The sequence below is a fragment of the Arachis duranensis genome, chromosome 3 (assembly GCF_000817695.3).
Source record: "Arachis duranensis cultivar V14167 chromosome 3, aradu.V14167.gnm2.J7QH, whole genome shotgun sequence".
In the NCBI taxonomy this organism is placed as follows: Eukaryota; Viridiplantae; Streptophyta; class Magnoliopsida; order Fabales; family Fabaceae; genus Arachis; species Arachis duranensis.
In genome coordinates this window covers 127,644,615-127,668,030 of record NC_029774.3, presented here as the reverse complement: position 1 = coordinate 127,668,030, position 23,416 = coordinate 127,644,615, and the positions used below count along the sequence as shown (strand labels likewise).

At 34.0% G+C, this 23,416-nt stretch overlaps 4 protein-coding genes across 4 annotated transcripts; all 4 read left to right on the top strand.

Moving 5' to 3' along the window:
- The first annotated feature begins 2,169 nt into the window (after window positions 1-2,169).
- On the top strand, window positions 2,170-2,950 carry LOC107481463 (40S ribosomal protein S15-4). Its single transcript, XM_016101739.3, has 2 exons — window positions 2,170-2,257; window positions 2,338-2,950. Exons 1-2 carry the CDS (start codon window positions 2,255-2,257, stop codon window positions 2,794-2,796), a joined length of 462 nt encoding a protein of 153 aa, XP_015957225.1. The 5' UTR covers window positions 2,170-2,254; the 3' UTR covers window positions 2,797-2,950.
- Window positions 2,951-4,695: 1,745 nt separating this feature from the next.
- LOC107481464 (histidine--tRNA ligase, cytoplasmic) lies at window positions 4,696-10,288 on the top strand. The gene is made up of 7 exons (XM_016101740.3): window positions 4,696-6,167; window positions 6,511-6,690; window positions 6,866-7,123; window positions 7,599-7,733; window positions 7,868-8,149; window positions 8,359-8,499; window positions 8,839-10,288. The coding sequence occupies exons 1-7, from the start codon at window positions 4,833-4,835 to the stop codon at window positions 9,136-9,138; spliced, it is 2,631 nt and encodes an 876-aa protein (XP_015957226.1). The 5' UTR covers window positions 4,696-4,832; the 3' UTR covers window positions 9,139-10,288.
- Window positions 10,289-10,977: 689 nt separating this feature from the next.
- Window positions 10,978-13,768, top strand: LOC107481465 (ubiquitin-conjugating enzyme E2 variant 1B). The gene is made up of 5 exons (XM_016101741.3): window positions 10,978-11,180; window positions 11,937-12,076; window positions 12,418-12,543; window positions 12,613-12,739; window positions 13,394-13,768. The coding sequence occupies exons 1-5, from the start codon at window positions 11,153-11,155 to the stop codon at window positions 13,450-13,452; spliced, it is 480 nt and encodes a 159-aa protein (XP_015957227.1). The 5' UTR covers window positions 10,978-11,152; the 3' UTR covers window positions 13,453-13,768.
- A 5,850-nt stretch (window positions 13,769-19,618) lies between these two features.
- LOC107481466 (plasmodesmata-located protein 6) lies at window positions 19,619-21,502 on the top strand. The gene is made up of 3 exons (XM_016101742.3): window positions 19,619-20,481; window positions 20,866-20,991; window positions 21,081-21,502. The coding sequence occupies exons 1-3, from the start codon at window positions 19,638-19,640 to the stop codon at window positions 21,089-21,091; spliced, it is 981 nt and encodes a 326-aa protein (XP_015957228.1). The 5' UTR covers window positions 19,619-19,637; the 3' UTR covers window positions 21,092-21,502.
- Window positions 21,503-23,416: the final 1,914 nt, after the last annotated feature.

Sequence of the window (23,416 nt, the reverse complement as noted above, 5' to 3'; positions counted from 1 at the left end):
AGACGCATAATTAACATAATAACTAAAATAGACATTAAAAACAATATTGTTAAATTATATTTTTTAGAAAACATAATTAAAATGTTCTTATAACACTTATTCTTGTGGTTCTTCATCTTATGAAAAAAAAAAATAAATCCTTTCTCTAGTTAGTAAATATAATAATTGTTTATGTCAAATTTAATTATCGGATAATATTAAACATGTTCAAGACTTTTTGAGACTAAAAATAAGATATTTAAAACGTTAAGTACTAAATTAAAATTTAATTCAAACCTTGGAACCAAATAATACTTTACCTTAACGAGTCATATTATTATAAAAAATGTTAAATAATCATCAAAATTTATTATTTTTTATCGTCATTTTTAACTATTAATTTAATTTTTTTTAGTTTAATAATTCAACAAATAAAGTATTTTCAGAGTTGTAATTCATTTTATTAATACGCACGTAAAGTCTCGTATAATATACCATTCATACAATTGTTTATATATGTATGTGAACTAATAAAAGAAAGTGAGTTATAATAATTAATTAATTTCATGAACTTTCTAGTAGATCAAGGATTCTAGATCTAAATCCTAGCATGCATAAGGAATCAGCTATCATAATTTCCTAAATTATTATGCAGAAGATCATACTCGTTGAAACATGCATTATTTTTGTTATTAGTATTATAGGCACTATTTATCTTTATAGTGATATATATATTTTATTTTGTTGCATCAAAATATTATTTTCAAGTGCACGCACGCACGCCAAAAAAAGGGAGATCGAGTACTAGCTAGACTCATATAATGCTAGCCAAAGAAGAATATCAAATGCATGCACGTGTGTCGTGTGGTATTACTGTTACCAGTTTCTACTTTGTATCGCACAATTTCTGGAAAGGGAAAGACTAACGAGTCATGCTATTCAACACTTCAACCTATTGTTGGCAAATAGTCTTATGTAATAAGTAATCGTGACTACTAGAATGATTTCTTCACATCAACATAATATTATTATTGTGAATTGTTATTAGATGATTGAATCAAATATATTAATCAATTATATCTTATTATTAACGATTTATAATATTATTTTATGTCAAGATTTTATCGTTGGAGTAACCACGCCATAAGTAATAATTATGTGAGTTTCATTGTTTGTGTTTTTTTTTTTTTTTACACTAACTTATTTCAAAGTTAGTTAATTTCATCGATTTGATATGATGATATTCTCAACTTGAAATTAATTTTTTTATTAACAGATTATAAACCCTTAGAATTTAGTTGAATTAATTAATATAATTCTCATTGTCATAACAGTTATTTTGCAAGCAATATTAATTTAGATATTGGCTCCCGTTAGTGTAAAAATCAAAAGTTTGAAATTGGTCAAGTGCACGTGCATGCGATGCATTTCGCTCCGGGGAGTGGTAGATAGAAGGAAGCAATAACTAGGAAAGTGACGCCATATATAATAACTTACGAAAAATGACTATCTTAATTAAAACGATAATGATGCATTAATGTTTTTTATGGGTAAATAATGGACTAAATTTTTATAATGGTTTCTAAGATTTATGACTTTTGTTATTTTAGTTTTTCAAATTTAAAATATTATATTAATTTTTGAGGTTTAACTTTAGATATTATATTAGTATGTGAACCATTTTTAGTTGAGCTAATTTTGACTTACAATGTTAGATACATAATTAAATACTAAATAGTATCTTTTTGTTTTAATTTTTAAATAAGATTTAACCGAAATTATTTTGGAAGATAAAAAAAAAATATAATAATTTATACATCATATAATTTTTTTTATTTAAATGTCAAAATAAAATAACACTATTTAACCATATATTTAACGTGACAAAACTAATTCAATACTTAATATTAGAAAAAATCCAAAACTAATATAATATCTAAAATTGAATTTCAAAAATCCATATAAATAATTTTAAATTTAAAAAAATAAAATAATAAAAGTTGTCAATCCACGAATTTAGTCGTCAGCAATGATGCATTAATTTATATTGAGGATTAATAGCCGATTGACAATGAGAATGAACGATGGGCTTGTTATGGGCCAGGCCCGTGTTAGTAAGGCCCAACGGGAGATAGGTCCAATAAGGCCCAAATGTCCGTTACATATAAAAATTGTTAAGGAAGCTTTCGTCCGCAGTGTCATCCAAAAACCCTAGCGGCCGGCAGCACACTCTGCATCGTCATCGTCTTCGTCTTCGTCTTCAGGTGTTGCAATCATGGTAAAGGCTTCTTCTGCTCTTGAATCCATGCATGTAACCGTATAAGTTTGTTGTGACGATTGTGAATTTGTGTTTTGCAGGCAGATGTGGAAGGAGATACTGCAGCGGCGGCGTCAGCGCCAAAGAAGAGAACGTTCAAGAAGTTCAGCTTCAGAGGAGTGGATCTGGACGCGCTCCTGGACATGTCTACCGACGAGCTCGTGAAGCTGTTCACCGCGCGCGCTCGCAGAAGGTTCCAGAGAGGTCTGACAAGGAAGCCGATGGCGCTTATCAAGAAGCTCCGGAAAGCGAAGAGGGAAGCTCCGGCGGGTGAGAAGCCTGAGCCAGTTCGCACACACCTTCGCAACATGATAATTGTTCCTGAGATGATCGGTAGCATCATTGGTGTTTACAACGGAAAGACGTTCAACCAGGTTGAGATTAAGCCTGAGATGATTGGCCATTACCTTGCCGAGTTCTCCATATCTTACAAGCCCGTCAAGCACGGCAGGCCTGGTATTGGTGCCACCCACTCTTCCAGGTTCATCCCTCTCAAATGACCACTTCACCACCACCTCCTGGATACCAGATTTTGTCTTCATGTTTTAGATTTCATAGTAACACTCAAGACTTTTGCTTGCTTTCAAATTTAAGTTTCTTGTTATATCTGCCGATTCTCTTATTATGAAACCATCTCTAAGCATTCATCAGCGACATGGTATTTTTTGTGCGCGATTTTAGTTATTTCCTCTAAATTACCTTCGACTTTTATCAGACTTGCAAATCTTTGTATCATGAAGATGATGTAACCAATGCAGCACACGCCATAGTGATTATTGATTACTGAGTGCTTTTTTGTGGAGAGGATTAATATAGTGAACTTGGAAGAATTGTATAAATAACGAATTTAAAAATTGAGTCATTGCCTCTGTGAGATTGCATTAATATCTTCTCAAGGTAATGATTTAAAGTGAGATTCACGATGGGAGAAGAAACAAAATTTTAATGGGAGTGGGAAAAAGGAAAAAACCTCTCGAGGCCCAAGCAATATGTTTTCTTTATGGTGTGGTTTGTACAGCAAGTGTTCTATTCCCTCAATGATGAGGGTAACAGTAAGGTAAATATTTCAAATTTTCAAACATAAATGGCTTTATCATCATCAATGGAAACATATTGTTGATCAAGCTGCCGAATGGTGGCAATGCAGAAAATGCGATAGACCAGCAGTAAGCTATTAAACATTATATATATAGGACTAGTACTCTTTTTGTGCAATTTGGTGATAAATGACCAACAAACATCTGGACTCTCTTTTGAGGTGGAAATCAAATGATCTCTCAAGAATTTAATTCAAATATTTTGATTAAAAAATCTTTGGTATACAACTTGATATATAAATGATTATTATGTGTAGGGTTTACACTTTCATGCTTGTCAAAATCTAAAACTTATTAGCTTGGGCCACGTTAATAGTCCTCAAAATCGTATAAGCATAGTTGGATGTAGTTTCTCAGAAGTCAGAAGTCAGAACTCTCCATTCTTCATATTATCACACTAGAAGAAAGTCCAAATACCAATGGAATTGAATCAGTTGACATTTCAAGCTCATCCCAAACCGGTAAATTGCCCTTTAAAATGTAGAGTTTCTAATTTATGTTTCTTGCCAATCATAAGCTTTGTTTAGTTGATTTTCCCCCTTTTTCAAATGAGGGCAAAGCAGTGAAAGTGAAAGTGAGTGATGTTACTCATCGCAATGTACAATGAACCTCAACTTGTGAGAACCCTATCCAATTGATTTTTGAAGAACTTAGTCTGTCTAGGTCTGAGTTTCCTTCTTATTTAACATTTGAAAAGATTAAATGTAGTTAATCTTATGAAGAATTTTGTCAATGAATTGAATTCTTCATTTTTTGCTAAATATTATATTTCAATCACACGTAATCATTATATAAAAAATAAGTAAAAAATCCAACTCCTTTATGATCTAACTCTCTTAGTAGTAGAGACATAGATTTATAGAAGATATATCCAAAATTAAAAAATGACAAAATCCAAAAGAGAATTTTCTTGAGTGAAAGAACAAAACAAAATATGAGAAAGTCTAGTAGAAAACAATATAGTCAGACATAGTGAATAATAGTAACGTAATTAATCATAAAGATATTTTGATACAAAGATGAAAATTGAAAATAATTACATAATTTGATATAATTAAAACTTTTTAATATAATACATATTAATATCATAGTTATTATTTTTAGGTGAAATAGTAATTGGTATGACTAAAAGAATACAATATCATAGAATACTAAAAAAAATATTAACAAAAAAATTGAAAAAAAATAAAAACTTATATACAATTAAATTAATAGCTGAAAATTTTTAAATAATTTAATAAATTTAAGTATTTTACTATATTGTTATCAAATATCTCTCAACTATCAACTTCGTCTGAGTGTCCACTTTAAAGAAAAGAAGAATCTATGGGAAGCAAGGAAAGCTTATTAGTAGCGGCGTTGTAGGAAGAAGGAACCTAAAACAGTAAAACCCTGCTTCCGTTCTCTCAAGTCGCAACTGGTTTCAGCCTTCACCGCTCATGGCTGAGCTCTCTACCGTTACACTCGGCGGCAAGGGCTCCTCCCTCTCCTCCTCCGCCGTCTCCGCCGTCTCCGCCAGCCTCGCCCATGTCCGCATTGATACATCCGCCCTCGACAGGCTCTCCACCTCATCGTCCTCTGCAACGCCCTCGTTGAAGCACACCATCGCAATCCCTAACTTCCTCTCCCTCTTCGAAATCCGAGCCTTCCTCCTCGTACTTCTCAACAAGCTCCTCCTCACTCCCTCCTCTTCCATTCGCCCTGACCTTCTTCTTCTCATTTCCGAATCCCTCAATTCCAACCCCAGCGCTTTCCGATTCGAAGATTTCCAAGTCACTCAAGACGAGTTGCTCGTTCTCAACAACGCTTCTTCGGCATTGCTTGGAGTTTCAGCTATTTTGGACCACCAATCCGCCGCATTGACGTCCTTCTCCGATGTCGCCGCCGCGCTGTCCTGCGAGGCCTCAAAAGCCGACGTGACCGCCTTCAATTTGATGGATTCCGGTGACGGTCATACTTCCAAGGAGGAAGTTGGAGTCGCAAGTGATATGAGGGTTCTGCTTAACGGATCCAAGCTGGTGGGAAAGGAGAAGATTGGAGCGGTTGCCAAGGTTCCAAAGATTCATGGAACTTTGAGGGAACAGGTTAAATCGGTGCATTCAAAGATGCGAGTTGAGTTAAATTCGGGTTTTAAATTGGCTGAAATTCAGGCTGCTAGTGATGGAACTGAACAAGCTGTCTCCACTGTGCTATTGTCATTGGCAGCGGCATTGAGAGAACTTGGTGAGTGTAGTTTTCTGCGTGCTAAGAATAATTTGGAGTCCATAAGCAGTGATGATTTGAAATCGAGCATTGGGGAGATGTTTGGAAAGGAATGCCCTACTGATGCTAGCTTAGGTAGTGGTTTCAATGCGGCTTTGGGCTTGGTTTTAGGAAAGGACTATGTTAAGTTTGCAGGCAAAGTCAACGTGCTATTGGGGTCTGTTTGGAAGATTGTGGCATGGGAAGTTGTGACTGCCTTTGCTGTACTTGAAGGTGCGGAGCTGAATGAAAAGGGTCAAGGGGTTCAGGGCAATGCAGAGAATTCAAAAGCAGACAAGAAGAAGAAGAAGGTTGTTTTGGGCAAAGGAACTAGTATGATTTTGCCATTGATTAAGGACGGGTTGCAGAGTAAAAGAGCGGCTGCTGTTGAGAATTCAGGGTTGTTAGAGACAATGGTGGGAAACTTTCAATTGTTTTTGGATTCAGCCGAACCTGAGTTTAATGGATTTTTATTGAAGGTAAAGGATATTCTGGAAAGCAATGAAAGCAGAAGATTGCCCAAGATCCCTAAGGTAATTCTCTAAATGTACTTGTGAAGCTTACAGATTTAATCTACTTAATTCGTATCAAATTCATTCGAGAACTTTTATGTGGGTTAATAATTGAAAGAGTAGACTGCTTGAGCTTGATCAATTACAGCAAAAGGCATCTTACAAGGGGTAAAGCTATAAATAACATATATTCCAAATCCAATGGCTTGTGCTGCTGAGCTATTATTCATTTGTCTACTTTTATCTTTTTGGCATTTGGTGCTCCTGTCTATGGATAATGGAAATGTTCTGTGTTTGCATATGTTACCACATGGGATGTGCTTGCTGGTAATCTTACGTTGAGTATTACAATACAAAATTTCAGGGAACTCGTGATTTCGCTAAAGAGCAAATGACAATTAGAAAGAAGGCATTTTCAATAATAGAACAAGTCTTTGAGAGGCATGGCGCCACAGCCTTGGATACCCCTGTTTTTGAGTTGCGAGAAACTCTGATGGGGAAGTATGGAGAAGATTCAAAGTTGATTTATGATCTTGCTGATCAGGTAAATATATTTATTTCTAGTGTCATTTATGATCTTGCTGCGATATTTGATCATGTTAATTTTTTATTTATCTTGACTTTGCTTCCTTATGACTTCCATGTAGGTTATCTGTAAGATTGGTTTCTTCTTTTTCAAAGTTTATTTCATGCTAACTTGTATTAAACTTGTTTGACAGGGTGGGGAGCTCTGTTCATTGAGGTATGACTTGACAGTTCCATTTGCTAGGTTTATGGCCATGAATGGCCTGACATCTTTAAAAAGGTACCAAATAGCTAAGGTCTACAGAAGAGACAACCCATCAAAGGGAAGATACCGTGAATTTTACCAATGCGACTTTGATATTGCTGGACCATCTGAAAAAATGGCTCCAGACTTTGAGGTTGTTAGAGTTTTGACTGAATTGCTTGATGAGCTTGACATTGGGGAATATGAGGTAAATATTTGTGTTATTTATTATCTAGACACAATGTTCTTATATTGTAGGACCGTCTTCTGTGCTTATAATTTGCTATTGAGATCAACCATCGTGGTCTGTCAATACTTTTTGAAGAGTTGTTAGCAACACAACACTGCCAAGTTGTTCTCATAGAAATGTGCTAATTCTTGGGCTTATGTTCTGTGGCTAGGATTTTTAGTTAATATATGTTCTTGGCTTATATGCTTCGTTTAACTTAAGGTGCAATTGTTAACCCCATTGTTATCAGAATATCAGTTCCTTTCTATGCCACTTACTCAATTATCAAACTACATGTAAGCTGATGTGGTCTTTGCTCTTTACCTTTTTAATCCCAATCATTCCTTTGGATGTGACTGGCAATTGATTGCGGTTCTTGAAACTCTATTGAATAATGTGTTAAGATTACACGGTATTTTTGGTATGTGACTCTTTTTCTTGTTTATTTTTGCAGATAAAGTTGAATCATAGAAAGTTACTGGATGGCATGATGGAAATATGTGGAGTACCACCTGAGAAGTTTAGGACTATATGCTCTAGCATTGACAAGTTAGACAAACAGTCTTTTGAACAGATAAGAAAAGAAATGGTGAGGACATATGCTTCTTCTTGTGGTTGTTTGTATATGGTATGGCTGTTGCTTTTTAAATGCTGCTGATTTCTTAGTGTAATGTCTTTTTCTTTTTCTTTTTCTTTTTCTTCTTCTTTTGATCTTTGCTGTAGGTGGAAGAGAAAGGGTTAACTGCTGAGACTGCAGATAGAATTGAAACTTATGTGAAAGAAAAAGGATCTCCATTAGCATTATTATCTAAACTTAAACAAGAGGGCAGTGCTTTCTTAGAACATGCTGGATCTGCTGATGCATTGAATGACCTGGAAATTTTATTTAAAGCTCTGGATAAATCAAAATGCATTGATAAAGTAGTTTTTGACTTAAGTCTTGCTAGGGGCCTTGATTATTATACTGGAGTTATATATGAAGCTGTTTTTAAAGGGGGTGCTCAGGTAATGCATGTGTCTTATATGTCTTCCATTTTGAATGTTCGAACTTTAGTAACATTAAAATGTAATCCTTTATTATTGAAAATACCTCTTTGTTGACTTCAATCTTATGATAGTCATTTTTGTGATTGCACACTTATTTGTTTCTTCTACATGAATTTTATTTGAATCTTTCTCTCATATTTTTGGATGGGTTTATGGTTTTTACACAGGTTGGTTCAATTGCTGCTGGTGGTCGATATGATAACTTAATAGGAATGTTTGGCTCAAAGCAAGTTCCAGCAGTTGGTGTAAGTCTTGGAATTGAGAGAGTATTTGCGATAATGGAACAACAGCAGAAGGATCAGAACCAGGTAAAAGTCATAATACTTGACAAGTAACTTAATTGGCTGTGTACGTTAAATATATCATTCTTGATGGTTCTGAGCATGGAATATCATTTTGAAACCAATTTTGCCACAACATTCAGTGAACATTGATGCTTTATCTGAGCCTTTGAGAGGACAGGATCCCAAAAAAGAAGGAAAGAAAGAAAATACAAGCCAGCTAATGTTCCTAAATAACTTGGATTACTACAGAGTTTGAATGATGATGGTGGCTATTGGCATTGTGTAGCCAGTATTCCTATTTTTGTTTTCGCTTCTGTACCTCACAGTGTGATATAACTTCAGAATGGTATTGTTTTTCTTTAGGTGCCGCGGCCAAACAAGACAGAAGTGCTAGTGAGCATATTAGGGAATGACCTGACACTAGCTGCAGAGCTGGCAGGTGAATTGTGGGACACCGGTGTGAAAGCAGAGTTCTTGGTGAATAAAAGAAGACAGAAGCACTTTGACTTTGCCAAAGAATCAAGGATTCCATGGATGGTGATAGTTGGTGAGCAAGAAATAAAGGAAGGTGTTGTGCAATTGAAAAACTTGGAGGCTAGTAATGATGTAACCATTCCTAGAGATCAATTTGCGGAGCAAGTTCGAAGTAGGTTAAACCCATGAAGGGCAAGGCCCCTACAGGATTGTTTTCTGGATCAGCATTCATATCTTCATATTATAAAAAGGTAGTGTTTGTGTTGAGTGATCAGAGATTAGAAGTAAAATTTCAATTTCGGGACACAAAATTTAAGTCCCTTCAATACCTTCAGAAAATGGTGACACATAATTGAAATTTTAATAACATTTTTTTTTTCAAAAATACCTTCATTCAACTTTTTCAAATTTCATGTTTAACTGCACCGCCCCTTTCCTCCCAAACCATGCCTCCCTCTCCTACAACTTCCATCTCAAGTTCTCAACTGCCGCTGCTCCCCTCGTCGGCAGCAAATCTACCGGAGAACCAACCAGCAGAGAAACTGAAGGAACACCTCAAGCTCTCACTTGTGCCGCTTGTGGCTGCAACAAAAGCTTCCATAAGCTTTAAGTTTGAACGGAGGCTGTCACCAACCATGGCCCCTATGGCCAAAGCTTACAAGGACAACGTTGATGAATTCGTCATAACATACTATCCTATGTTGAGTTTTTTTTCTTGAATTTTGATTTTAAGTTTTTGTAATGATTTGGGGTTTTAGTTTATGTTACCCTTATATTTCTATCTTCGATGTTTTTGTAATAGTGAAGTTAATTATATTGTAATCTATTTTCCTTTAACACTAGAACCACTTGAGAAGAGGGAAATAGAGAACAGATTTTTTCTCCTCAAGAATGCATAGGTATTGCAAATTGGTTGAAGAATTTAGATGTTGAGTGAGCGGAGAGCTGAAGGTAGAAGCCGCGTGAGGACCAGAGGTCTTGGCCGGTGGTGAGGGCAGGCACGATTCTGATGACTTGTAAGAGGGTGGAGCGGTGGTTGCCAGTGACGCGTGTGTTGGAGTTCATTGTTTGAAAGAGTTTCAGAAGAATCCCTAGTGTTAGTAACGCCATTTTGTAAAGGGATAAAAGGTATTTAAGTAATTTTATTTGTTTGGGTCTTTATATTTATTTTAAACTAAATAGGATTGAGAAATAATTCAAGTTCATTTACAATAGCAATATTTTTTTTGGATAGGTTGGTAATTCCTTATTTGATTAGAGAAATATTGAAATTGAGATTGTCATGTATTCGATTAATCCAAAGTTAGCCCTCCTCCTCAGGTGAAAATCGTTGTGTTTTTATCCTCTTGCACAATCAATTTTGTCTTACCAACGTAATTCATGATTTCTTGTTTTTTCTTTTGTGCAAAGCATCTCATGCTTTTTCTTTTTCGATTAATTTCCGCGTTTTGGCCCAAGATTGTGTCCGGCTTCATTTCTTGAATTCTTGTAGTAAAAATAAAATTTAACTTTATGAGCATTATGTATATAAACTTGCAAAGATATCTTGAAGATTAGAAATTTAGAATAAGGTAGTTAAATAATGTTTCTTATATAGTAAGTAGTAACTGATGCACTTAGGAATGCCATTCTTGAAATAAAATTAACTACCTTTGATTAAAAGAAAAAGGAATGTCATTTTTGTTTCTAATTTGTCTCGTCAAAAGAAAACGAAGCTATAGTCTTTTATTTGAGTTTGAGACAGAAAGTATGTGTAGAAAAATTCGGCACACCATCTTGCTTTCGTTTAAAGTCGAATTAATTAGTATTACGATTATTAAAATAAAAATATCAATATAATATTATAATAATGAATAACTAAATATTCATTGGAAAAAATTTTCTATTAAGCGCATATATATAAAAATATATGAAGAAATTAAACAAAATGAGAATTTTGAAAAATAATATAAAAGGATCTAATGATGGGGTAAGTGACCTGATCTAAAGTTAATTTGATATTAAATTACGATAGAATAGACGCGACCCCTTACTTTACTCTCTCCCTAATCCCAATCTCCACTTCGCAAACATCATCACTTGGACTCGCAAAGTCACACTCATCCTCTCTTTCTCTCTCTTTAACCTTGTGACTTTCTCGCTCTACAATTCCAAAACCCTAGCCCTATCTTCACCTCCTCCGTTTCTTTTCATCGCCCTAATAATGGGTTCCGAAGGATCAAGTGTTGTTGGTCAGTATTCTACACCTTCCCGCCGATTCCCGATTCCTGATTTCATGCTTTTTTGTTTTTCTTTTTTTGTGTGGGTTTTTGGTTCCTAGCATTTTTTACCCCTAAATTGGGTTGAATTTTCTCGATCATTATTTTGTCAGCTCGTTCTCTAATTGTGGTTAATTTTTTCGCCTTCTGGATGTTTGTGTGTGCAATCTAGAATTTCTAATTGTGGTACTTTGTTTGTTTGATTCGTGTGAATGGGTTAAATACCTAGCTATAGCTATTACATATGGGTCCGTTATCATGAGATTATAACTTTGCATATTTGGAATTGAAATCATCAGTGTATCAATTATAGATATTGACTTAGATTGTTCTTCTATTTTGTCTTTATTTGTATTCATCTAGTTAATTTCTCAAAACCTAAAATTATCCATCTGAAAATGAAACAGGGAACAAAAAGGTTTTAGCCTGAAGAGTGTGTGATGTTACACTTATCTTTTGTTTTGTTCTTCTTCATTGTTTCCTTTAACTTGGTAATGCCGCATTTCTTTGCCATAACGATGTTCTTGCCTGCTGACATTATAATTTCTGTGCCATTTTCTGCTCAAGTGTTGTGGTTTGGGCATTCCTCTCCTCTCCCCCCCCTCTTTCGAATGTATTTGAAAATGGTTGCAACATTTGATAACTATGTTTGCCATTTATATTTAAGTGCTGTATAAAATAATTCCAAATTGCAGTTATCTAGCTTAAATTTTGGCCATATTTGTGCAGTTCCTAGGAATTTCAGATTATTGGAAGAGCTTGAGAGAGGTGAGAAGGGAATTGGAGATGGAACTGTAAGCTATGGAATGGATGATGCTGATGATATCTACATGCAATCATGGACTGGGACAATTATAGGTCCCCCTGGTGTAAGATGTTTGTTATTATTAAAATTATGTTATATGTTATATATGGTTTGTTGTAATAAAACATCTCCAAAAATTGTGGGGGGTTTATCTTGTAATTATTATTTTGCAACTAAATGATTTAGAGGTTATGGAGCTCTCCATTTTAGTATAGTATACTTTCATATGATTAAACACAGAACACTACAGAGTAAACATGGTTTAAATGGAAACATGTTACTTGTATGCTTTTTCTTCTTTAATCTTTATGTGTGTGCTGCCTGCTAGTGGATATATATAATTACTGTTTCCCAAGCATTGTATTGACTTGCTGAACTTTCCCATTGATCTTCTTTTTTAACCAGACTGTCCACGAAGGGCGTATCTACCAATTGAAATTGTTTTGTGGTAAGGATTATCCAGACAATCCACCATCTGTTAGATTTCAGACAAGGATTAACATGACTTGCGTCAACCAAGAGACTGGAGTGGTAGGTAACTTTTGTGAGGGATTTATTATGATTGTTGATTGAAGATTTAACTTATAATTAAATTACTAGGTTGAACCACAATTGTTTCCCATGCTTGCTAACTGGCAAAGAGAGTGTACGATGGAAGACATTTTATTGCAATTGAAGAAAGAAATGTCGTCTCCACAGAACAGGAAGCTAGCTCAGCCTCCTGAAGGTATGTTGATCTTATTTCGGATTGTTCGTAGTATTATTTCTATATGCATGATTACTGTCTCTCTACATTCAATAGTTTCTGTATAATGGGGTACATGGATAATTTATAATCTTGATACAACAATATTTGTCTTTCTTTCTCATCCTTGGCTAAACACCATTCCTATGGACATTGATGATTTGATATAGCAGTACATATATGCATTGACTTGTAGGAGAAATATCGTAATGAAAAATATTATATGTGCATATAAGGTGAGGGAAACCAAGCCGACACACACTTTTGATAATTAATTTGTATATTTGTGTATTTGTAAACTTTCATGGTAATATGATATGAACCTAGTATTACTAGAAGAAATAAAACTGAAACTGCTGTAATTTTACTGGTAAGCTGTAATTCCACTATTACAGTGGGAGGTCAGCCTTGAAAGCATGAATTCAAATATGGTACTTTGAAAATAAAAGAGAAAATACCCGAGGTGCCCTTTACTCTCCTAATTCTTTTAGGAATTCTTCTTCTCATTACTAACACCTACCTCATACATATAGATATAGCATTAATTTTCCCACTTTTAAAAGCATAGGATTCTATTGATGTATGAATCTTACCATCTTAGTTTGAAGATACTGAATGGTCTTGTGCTACTTTTAGGAAACGAAGAAGGAAGGATTGATCAGAAGGGGCTGGTGGTGAAATGTTGTATTGTGTAATCCAGGTGAGAGCCCAGCCCAAGAGTAATAATGTAAATAATTATATTCAATAGATGATCTCCCCTCACGGATTAATGCATTTATAAATGTAATTATGGACCATCTGCGTATCTTATGTAACCTGGAGCAATCAAAGAGCCTCTATTTGATCTCTGAATTTATCGTGAATTCTGTTAAACTGCTTTTATGATGACATCTGATTTGGCTGTTGGAACTATTTATCTTCCTTTTCGAATGTATTGTGTCTAAGTCAATGTGAGCCCGTCTGTATACTTTATGCTGAAAGTGTGGCAATAACAGTGGATTTGTCATTGAATTGATTTCCCCAACATATTAATTTGCATCATTGGTCATCATTAATTCCAGTGGTGTTTCGTTTTTGCATTTTGATCATCCTTATTACTCTTAAGAGAGATTATTGTTAGTAGGTGCAGGTAGGGGTGGCAAACGGGCATAACCCCACCAGGCCGGCCCGCGTAACCCGCCAAAAAGGCGGGTTGGGCTGGAAAATTGGGACTGCCAAATAGCAAGCCTGACTAGCCCGTCTGTATACTTTATTAAAATGATTGTGAAATTATATACATTATTTAATAGTTAATAGGAAAAAAAAGAGGAGATTTGGCGGGCTTAGCCCGCCAGCCCGCAGTTAGGCGGGGCGGAGTGGGATTTCGGTTAGGCGGGGCGGAGTGGGATTTTAGGACCGCCTCACTAGGCGGCGGGGCGGACTTTTCCGCTTGCCACCCCTAGATGTAGGTGGTACGATATACGGGAAAATTGCTACAAAGGAAAAAGAATTTGACAATGAACCTCCATATTACATTGGGTCTTAATATCCATAACAAAAAATAAATAAATAAATAACGGTCAACCAAACGGTTGATGCGATGTAAGTTGTGAAAACGTAGATATATGTGGTTGTCAAAAAAGGCCACTAAGGCATAATAGTATCTGACACTAGCTCTTACTTTGTTCTCTTTGCTCTACGACGTATTTTTGGGTATGGGTCTCATAGGAGCTATGGTTATTCTGAAATAAAGAAAATTCTGAAGCAGCCTATAGAGCCTTTTAAGTTCCTGCGTGGCCTAAACTCAAAAAACAGACGCTGAAAGTGTGTAAAGAATCAACTATTTGCTTTCTTACGACTTACGAGGCCGAATGTGAAATGCACTGCCCTTCATTATTGAAAAATTTGGATATTCCAAATTGGAGAAGTATATTTTAGGAAACTATATATAGTCTTATAGGAATATGTGTTACATACTTACACAGCTAACTATACAAAACGGCACTTTCACGTGGACATGGATACATTACAAATAATCTAGCCAGGAACGTGCAATGTGGGATTTGATATTCAATTATTCAAGTTTGCGTTCCGAATCCTGTAGCCTTATATATAGCCAGAGTGATGAGAAGTAAGATTGGACAATGGGCACCTATGTTGTCGAGATAGAGATTCAATTACGCCAAAATCGGGTAATGGAATGGCAAAAGCCATGGTGAATTAAACCTTATCTAATAATAGGGGCAAAATGAGGTTGGCATTTTGGTCGGAAGTTGAGGCTGAAATGCCTCTATGTAGAGTACTACTTTTATGTGGTGGCACATCAAATGCCAAAAGACAAAAATCCTCATTAATTTCTCATGTTAATATCAATGAATAATGCATACAAAATATTATATTATTGAATGTGTGTGAGGTGACCTTCCTTCAATCCTTCCCCTCCTCACAGATGAAATAAACTTGAACTATACGTTGAATGTAACGTGTTATTGTGGAGTGAACTGAATAATATAACACTCCATCATGAAAAAAAAAAAGGTATTATATTATTGTTTTTATCTCCTTTTTCACTTTAGTGGTAATTAAAACCGTATAAAAGAGTTTAAATGTCATCATTTTTCTCATTTTTCCCCCTAAAACGACTTGACCACGTATGAAGAATAGTTTAGTCGTATTTGAAGGATTCTGTTTTCTATTAGGTCAATTATTCGATACGTAGACATCAATCAATTTCATCTCTATTCAACCTCAACCTCCTATTCACTTAATACAAATCACTCTCCTTTGAGACTTGTGATTCTAATCAACCAGACTATCTTAATTAATTATATTGTCAACCCCAAGTCTACCAACGGAAATCAGTATGCACTATGCATATAAAATAATTATATTGACTTAGACTTTGGAACAAAATATTCTAAAAGTATGTCTAACATTTAAATTAAATGGAACCTAGTGCTTCTGGTGACATATTATATTGCTTGGTCACGTATAAAGAGTATGAAGGAGCTATATATAGTGCATCTAAACTTGTTAGATTATTGTATTTTGGAAAAATGGAAAAACTTTTTATAATAAAAGGAAAACGTATCCATAACGAAAAGTTCCATTAAAATCTTAAACTCAAATGTCATAAACCAAACGCCTTTTTCTTAGTTGTAATGTGGGAGTAAGTCAATTTTGTTATTGCCAGACAATTTATTTAAAGAAGAGGCATAATAATTGAAGCTTTTTGGGTGGTTAGTTTCTCTTCTTTTTATGCCATTCATGAAATGTGTAACATACACTCGTATAGTAGTTTTCATCATTAAACTTTTGGAAAAAAATTTTAAGTAACCAATTTTTTTTAGCCAACATCAACTAACTATTTTTTAAGTTATTTTATTTATTCTAAATCTTAAATCATAAATTTTTTATTTTAAATCTTAAACTAAAATTAATTAATATTAACTAACTAAAAGTTAATTTTTTATTTTTTTTCAATTAATATTATATATATATTTATAATTGAGACAAACGATTAAAACTGCTAAAACATCTTATTTTCTCTCATTATTAAACATACTCATACTGGGAATCCTTTGCCACTAAACTTCTTATTAAAATGAGATACATGTAGCTGTCCGGCAAATCACGCGAGTTAAAGGTTTGATTTGTGGATTGAAGGTGACATTTGAGAAATCAGAATTACTATTTTTGCTGTTCTCTCATTCCATTTGGTGGTAGGGAATCCTTGTGTTTGTGACTTTTTGTCATTTTAATCAGTCATGATGTGCTGCTAATAAATACAAAATAATATAATATAACCTATTTTCTTTTTAAAAGCATGTAAGTCTCAAGACATTCAAAATATGAAAGAGAATATAAAAAATATAAATTAAATCCAATCATTAAAAACCTTTTTTTAAAATAATATATATACTGTAGTCATATCTATGTGTCCATAAAACACATCACATGAGTATATATCAAGTCAATTACCAACGGCTATTAACAATCACACCCAAATTATTCATTCCTCAGTCAATTCCATCCATTGACTCCAGATCTTAATATAATTAGAGTTTGTGAAATTGTATTATTCACACTACAAATATAAAAGAATGTTATTCCTATTAACTATATATAGACTTTTAGCAGAGCCTTCTCTTTTTCTACTTCCGTTTTTCAGCTGCTTGTATTAGTTGAACAACTCATTATAAAATTAGTCAATTGTCCACACAATGTTCAATATCACACATACACATGTTTGAACACACTTAAACTGAATGGTGGAATTCATAAATGATGTATTATCAAATATTATATATATTGTCAATTGCAGTCAGTGTTGGTAGCTTGATGAGTTGGATTAATTAAGAGCAAGTCCAAGTCCAAATAAATCTTTTTAAAATATTTAAATGAACAGATTAAATCATGAAAAAAAAAAGTGACTGATGAAATAAGTTTATATTCAAGATTATAAGATAATAAATCTACCAATCTTTTATATCATGTACTTTTTATTTCATCATTTTTAATCAACATAAAAGTTTACCACCTATATTGAATTGTTATGTTACGAATGAATAAAGTTGATTTTTTTTGTGTCACGTATTCTCTGGATTTGAGCTCTATTTAAGAATTTGTCGATAGTCAATAGATTGTTGTATGCATAATATCAGTAAACTGATCACTCGACTAGCCTAAATTGATCTAATGAAGTTGATTTAATTTTCTATGCATACGGAGTTGGGCTGGAATTGACTTGTATTGTATGTGGGGCTTATAATTTTAATGCAAATGGTTAAAGCTAGGAAGTTTCTCACTCTACCTAGCATTGTATAGGATGGATGGAGAAATGTCTTTGTCCAATCCCATGCACCCTCACAGCTCCTAACATAATTGCTTTTGGTAAGAATCTACTATCTAGCAAGATTAGTTAATTGCTTATTATTTGTTTCTTTGATATCATGGATACTATTATGGTATATATACTTTGCACCAACTTGGATTTAACTCAGCCTAACAATTATATATTATTATTATCTTATATATGCGCCAACATGTAAGTAAGTGATAATCCTTCATTAGTTAACATCAATCAATTCTACCTTCCGCATTAATTGTTAATCAAGTTATATCCACCTAAGAAGTTCTTTTTACAAAACAACAAATATATAAATTATGTAACGACACCATTTGTCTTAAAAACACTTTGCTTTAACAACTTTTTTTCGTTGGAACATTATTTTGTTCTCAACATTATGTGAAATCAAATGTATTTATCTTGTTTGTAAAAATCTTCTCATGAAGTTTTCTGCACCGATCATTAAAAAAAAGTAACACTTTCTACTATTAGATTAATCCACATATTATTATAATATTGGCCATGAATAATACCATGAGCGTGAAAAATACTCAAATGCAGCAGCAATTGAAAGCAAAATATGAACACAAAGTTATCAATATCATAATCATTAAAATTTGAGGGACACTTGAAATGAAAGTGGAACTAAATATAAAGTTGAAGAAGAACAATTAATTTAAAAGGCTCTTAAACTTATATGAAAATCAAATATGAAGATATAAATTAAACAAGAACATATAGAGCTAATTATCTCAATCTATATAGCTCAAACAACTTTGTTCATCAAATTAAAGGTGAGTTAATTTTTATCATTATTATTCATGGGTTGTATATATAGGGCCCATCAAATTGCCAGCTGGCTATCAAATCCGATCGCAAGTTTAATCCATAAAAATAAAAGTGTTGGAAAATGTTAATAATTGCTTTGGTATTTGGTGATTATCAAAACTCAAAAGAGAGTAATATATAGTTGAGACATTAACATTATTGTTCTCAGATCTATTTTAGTATGTCGTGAAATTATAGTGTAACAGTTGAAAGTTTGTTTGTTTATTATAATAATACACATAATTATTTTATATACGTGAAAAAGAGATGTAAAAGGGAATCAGATATGCCAAAGATGATAATAAATGATGAGCTTCAAAGTTATTAAGCAAGTCATATTCAAACAAACTGTTTCTATCAAAAGAACCCAATTAGACCACCAAGAATAGTTTTTCTTTTCTATACTGTCCTCACAAAAACTGAAAGGAATAAAATCAAATTATCTAAACACACTTAAGATAGCGATTTCAATGTACAGGAATCATCTAATCTAAGCTAGCTATACTGTACCATTTTTTTTTTCCTTTTAACAAAATAAACATGTTATTTTATTTTTGTGTCACATACTAATTGAGCAACTTCACCAATTTTGCTTTTAATGCCTATGCAACAACAGTTGCTCATGAAAACTAGTAGTACTTCGTTTCATTATATGACTCACCTATCTGTTTTGAGTAAATTACTAGTTTTGTTGGTTAAATCAGTTGTACTTGACCTCAGAGTATTTGATCTCGTTTCAATAATGACACTACTACACGAGAAAGATTAATCATTGGTTAAAAAGATAGTACTTGAAATAATTGTAGCAGAAATCCAGAAAGAGCAGATCAATATTATGTGTCAATTATTGCCTTCAATCTTAAATTATTGTAACATTTTCATCTAATATTAGAGTATTCTTTTGACATTTATGGTTTCCAAGAAAAATTACAAGAAAAATCTGTCTTTGGAGTCAACCATGAGCAAACTTTCATAATAAGTTAATAACCATTTCTTTTGACTTAGAGAGCTTATTAGCTTAATTTCTTTTTTATTGATAAGGCCGAAATTCCAATGACTAAAAAACACATACCCTCGTCTATTTGTGCTAACTTGTATTAGTGCTTATTAGCTTAATTAGTTATTAGTACCACTACTAGTCATAAAAAAAGTTACCCACCCTACAAAAAAGAAAAATATTTATATATACACATTAGGTATGTGACTTTAACCATATAGCACTTAATGATTGAGTTTTTTTTATTGTTGTTTGTTTCACAATCATATATAGCTGGGAAGAGGAAGGAGTCTCCTCCTTTACGTAAATTCTCTTTAAAGCAAAGCATTCATCTCCATCGATCTACGAACATGGCTCATCAGCACCATGTTGTGTTGCTGGCGGTGATGATGATCATGCTCTCCGCCATGGCTGACACCGACTCATTCATATTCGGAGGATGCTCTCAGGTGAAGTTCATGCCGGGTTCACCCTACGAGAACACCGTAAACTCCCTCTTAACCTCGCTCATAAACTCAGCCACCTTCACCAACTACAACAACTTCACCATTCAGCCAACTCCCTCTTCCTCCGCCACCGTCTACGGCCTCTACCAGTGCCGCGGCGACCTCTCCAACGACCGCTGCTCCCGCTGCGTGGAGCGTGCCGTCAGTCAGCTGGGCACGCTCTGCCTGGACGCATGCGGCGGCGCGTTGCAGCTGGACGGATGCTTTGTGAAGTACGATAATGTGAGCTTCTTGGGAGTGGAAGACAAGACTGCGGTGATGAAGAAATGTGGACCGTCCATTGGGTTGACCTCCGATGCGATGACCAGGCGGGATGAGGTGCTGGCGTATTTGGAGACGTCAGATGGGAGCACCTATAAGACGTACCGGACGAGTGGGTCGGGGAATGTGCGGGGTGTGGCGCAGTGCACGGGAGACCTCAGCCCAACGGAGTGTCAGGATTGCCTCTCTGATGCAATCCAACGGTTGAAAATGGAGTGCGGAGCATCCACGTGGGGTGACATGTATCTCGCCAAGTGCTACGCGCGATACTCGGAAGGTGGCAGGTACTCGCGCAACAGTAACGGTAAGTCTTGAGCTTGCCTTAACACATGATTCGAGAATTAGTTAGAAGTGATGTCATGTGAGAAGTGCAAGGCATGAATTGCTTTGCTATTTGGGAATTATCTAAATTAAGTCATAATATTAGTCAATATAATCTTTTCTTTATTTTCTAGCTGGTAATTATTTGATCTACCTTGAAATACCCTCTAGTCTATTCAAATATTCAACCTTATTTCTGATTCAGGACACAAGAAGAATAAATAATAACTGGAAAAAGGAGAAATGCAAAAAATTGCTTGCTTGACCTAGAAACATCTCAAGTTTGAAAGTATTTGAACTTTCTGTTTTCGAATTGATGAAGAGTCCTTTGAAACTAACTAAATTGTTGTTATGATTTTGAGCGCAGATGATAGCAATCACAATGATGATGAAATTGAGAAGACACTAGCCATCTTAATTGGTCTCATAGCTGGTGTTGCTCTAATCATCGTTTTCCTCTCCTTCTTGTCCAAGGTTTGCGAAAAGCACAAAGGTAATCTATGTTTTCTAATGTGTTTAAACATTTAATTCATCATCATGCATGGTTCTAATACGTGGATTATTCTTTGATTATGCATGCAGGTGGTAAATAAATAAAGAATGCTTTTTCCTTGGTAAAATTATTAGTCTTTCGGTGGCTCTTTTTTGTTACTATTCTTCTATAGTCCTTTTCAGTCTCTCTACTTTTCCTCCTTTTTTTTGTGTTCCATCATTTTCCTACCTCTATGAGTTTCTTGCATAGTTCTCTTTATAATATATATAAGGAATACCTGTGAAGGTAAAGATAGAATTGATGATGTGTATGGAAAAAGTAGTTCTTTAAAGAATGAGTTGCAATAAGGAGAAAGAAAGAAAAAAAGAAAAAAAGCTCAAGATTCCACTCTCTTGAGAGTTATGACCACTTACAATTTGTCTAGTGTCTTACCAATGTGTACAAATATTAATTAAACACTGAAGCATGTTAAGTTATATTGCTCACTTTTTATGTTAGAGCATATCAACAACTTTACTTTCCATCCATAAAGTTATTTCTTACACCTAATGTTTCCTGCTAATGAGGATGTTACTTATGATTTCTGCTTCTTGATCTTATTTATGCTAATGATAACAAAATTTGAAACTGATGCATACTTCACATTTTAATGAGTTGAAGGTGGTCAACAAATTTTCTAAGTACTTGGGTATCTTCCATTCATAGACATCAATGACCAATTACTGCTCTTTATTTGCTACTCTTTTTGGTTGACAAGCCTTAACTCCTAACTAATTATTATTAGTCTCTCTGCTATTATGTTTCACCAAAGCACTCTGCTATTCACTAAACAGGTTTCTCAGGTAAAGAGATAGAGAGAAAGAAAAAAGAAAAAAGAAATGAAATATTAAGGATTCTAAAGCATAATCTTGCAATGATTAAGCACTATCATCATCACTCTATTATAATATAACACCTGAAGGGCCAATATGTCATTAGGTAAAGAGAAAAACGATGTTGGTATAAAGTAACAATGATTATAGGAGCATGATGATATTACATAATTTTTAGTAAACAATGTTCCTAAAATCCCCAAGAATCTTCTCCCTTTCATCTTTATCTAATCCTTGCATTGACACCACCTAACACAATTACTTCGTTAATCCTTATGTTAAAATTAATTTTGGAACCCTCTAATCTTTATAAAGTTGTACGTTCTGTCAAATAAAATTTGATAAGGAATTAAGTAGATGCGATTAAATTGAACAAAAAGATAGAGATAAGTTTAAGCATGGCCATTAAAGAATGAACAGGTGGATCATAATGGAATTGTATATTATTGACAAAAGATGCCAAATTGCAATAACTTATATGCAGACAAATAATAGTATAAAGTAATATTTAATTTATAACCCATTTTCAAAGTTAGAGCTATCAAATTCCTACCTAAATAGTGCTAATTAAGTTGAACTAGGATGACTCACCTTATCTGCTTTCCTTTCATTGTGTGATTCAGTTAAAAATTTACTACAGTTTTATTAATACGTTAGTCGTAATCTTCATTAGAGATCAATGACTATTGAAACATATATACATGATTCTGCAGGGGAAATAATTAAATGAACATAACTTATTTTCTCTGTTTGGTTAAAATACATTTGAGTTAGACAAAATTGACCAAACAATGTAAAAATGAGGGTATATTGAAGTGGAAATCATTTTCTTGGATGTTCTAGTAAGTGTCTAAGTGAGGTCTAATTCAGAGCAGCAAAAATGGCGGACAAGAAAGTTTAAGCCCAAAAATAAAAATAAAAAGAAAGCCGTGAATTTGGGACTAAATCATTTGTATGTAACTAAATTAATTAGGACTAAACTTATATCAGATAGTGACGTGTGAACCTTGATTTTAAATGAGTAATATAAACCAAGAAAATATACATTTATCTCAGAACACGAATTTTATGCAAACTATTTAAATTCTTGACCATTAGATCATTTCTAGTTACTTAAGGTATATAAGGAGTGAATTTGATCCAAATTGCATTTTTTATTGATTAATTAACTTATTGCACATGTTGTTATGTTTTGCATGTATTTAATTTCTACAATTTGGGTAGGATTAAGTTAAAGCAACTGAAGACAAAAGAAAAAAAAAAGTAAGAAATGTGGTATCTAATCAAAGCTCGAAGCTCGAAGAGATTAAGAAAATCCAAGCTAATAAGGGAAGAATAAATGAAAATGACAAGCGAGGAAACTACGAGAAGGGACTTGAATAATAATTTGTTTGATGATAGCAGATACAGTTAGTGAGCAAGTAGGTTTGGCTTGTTCTATAGCTTTTTAAAACTTTTTAAAAGCAACCCTGGCTCACACTTGCATCTTCGTTTTGCAATATGGCGCTATCTAAAAAGTTAAGATTCTATAATTTAGGTTGCTAGTAATTATC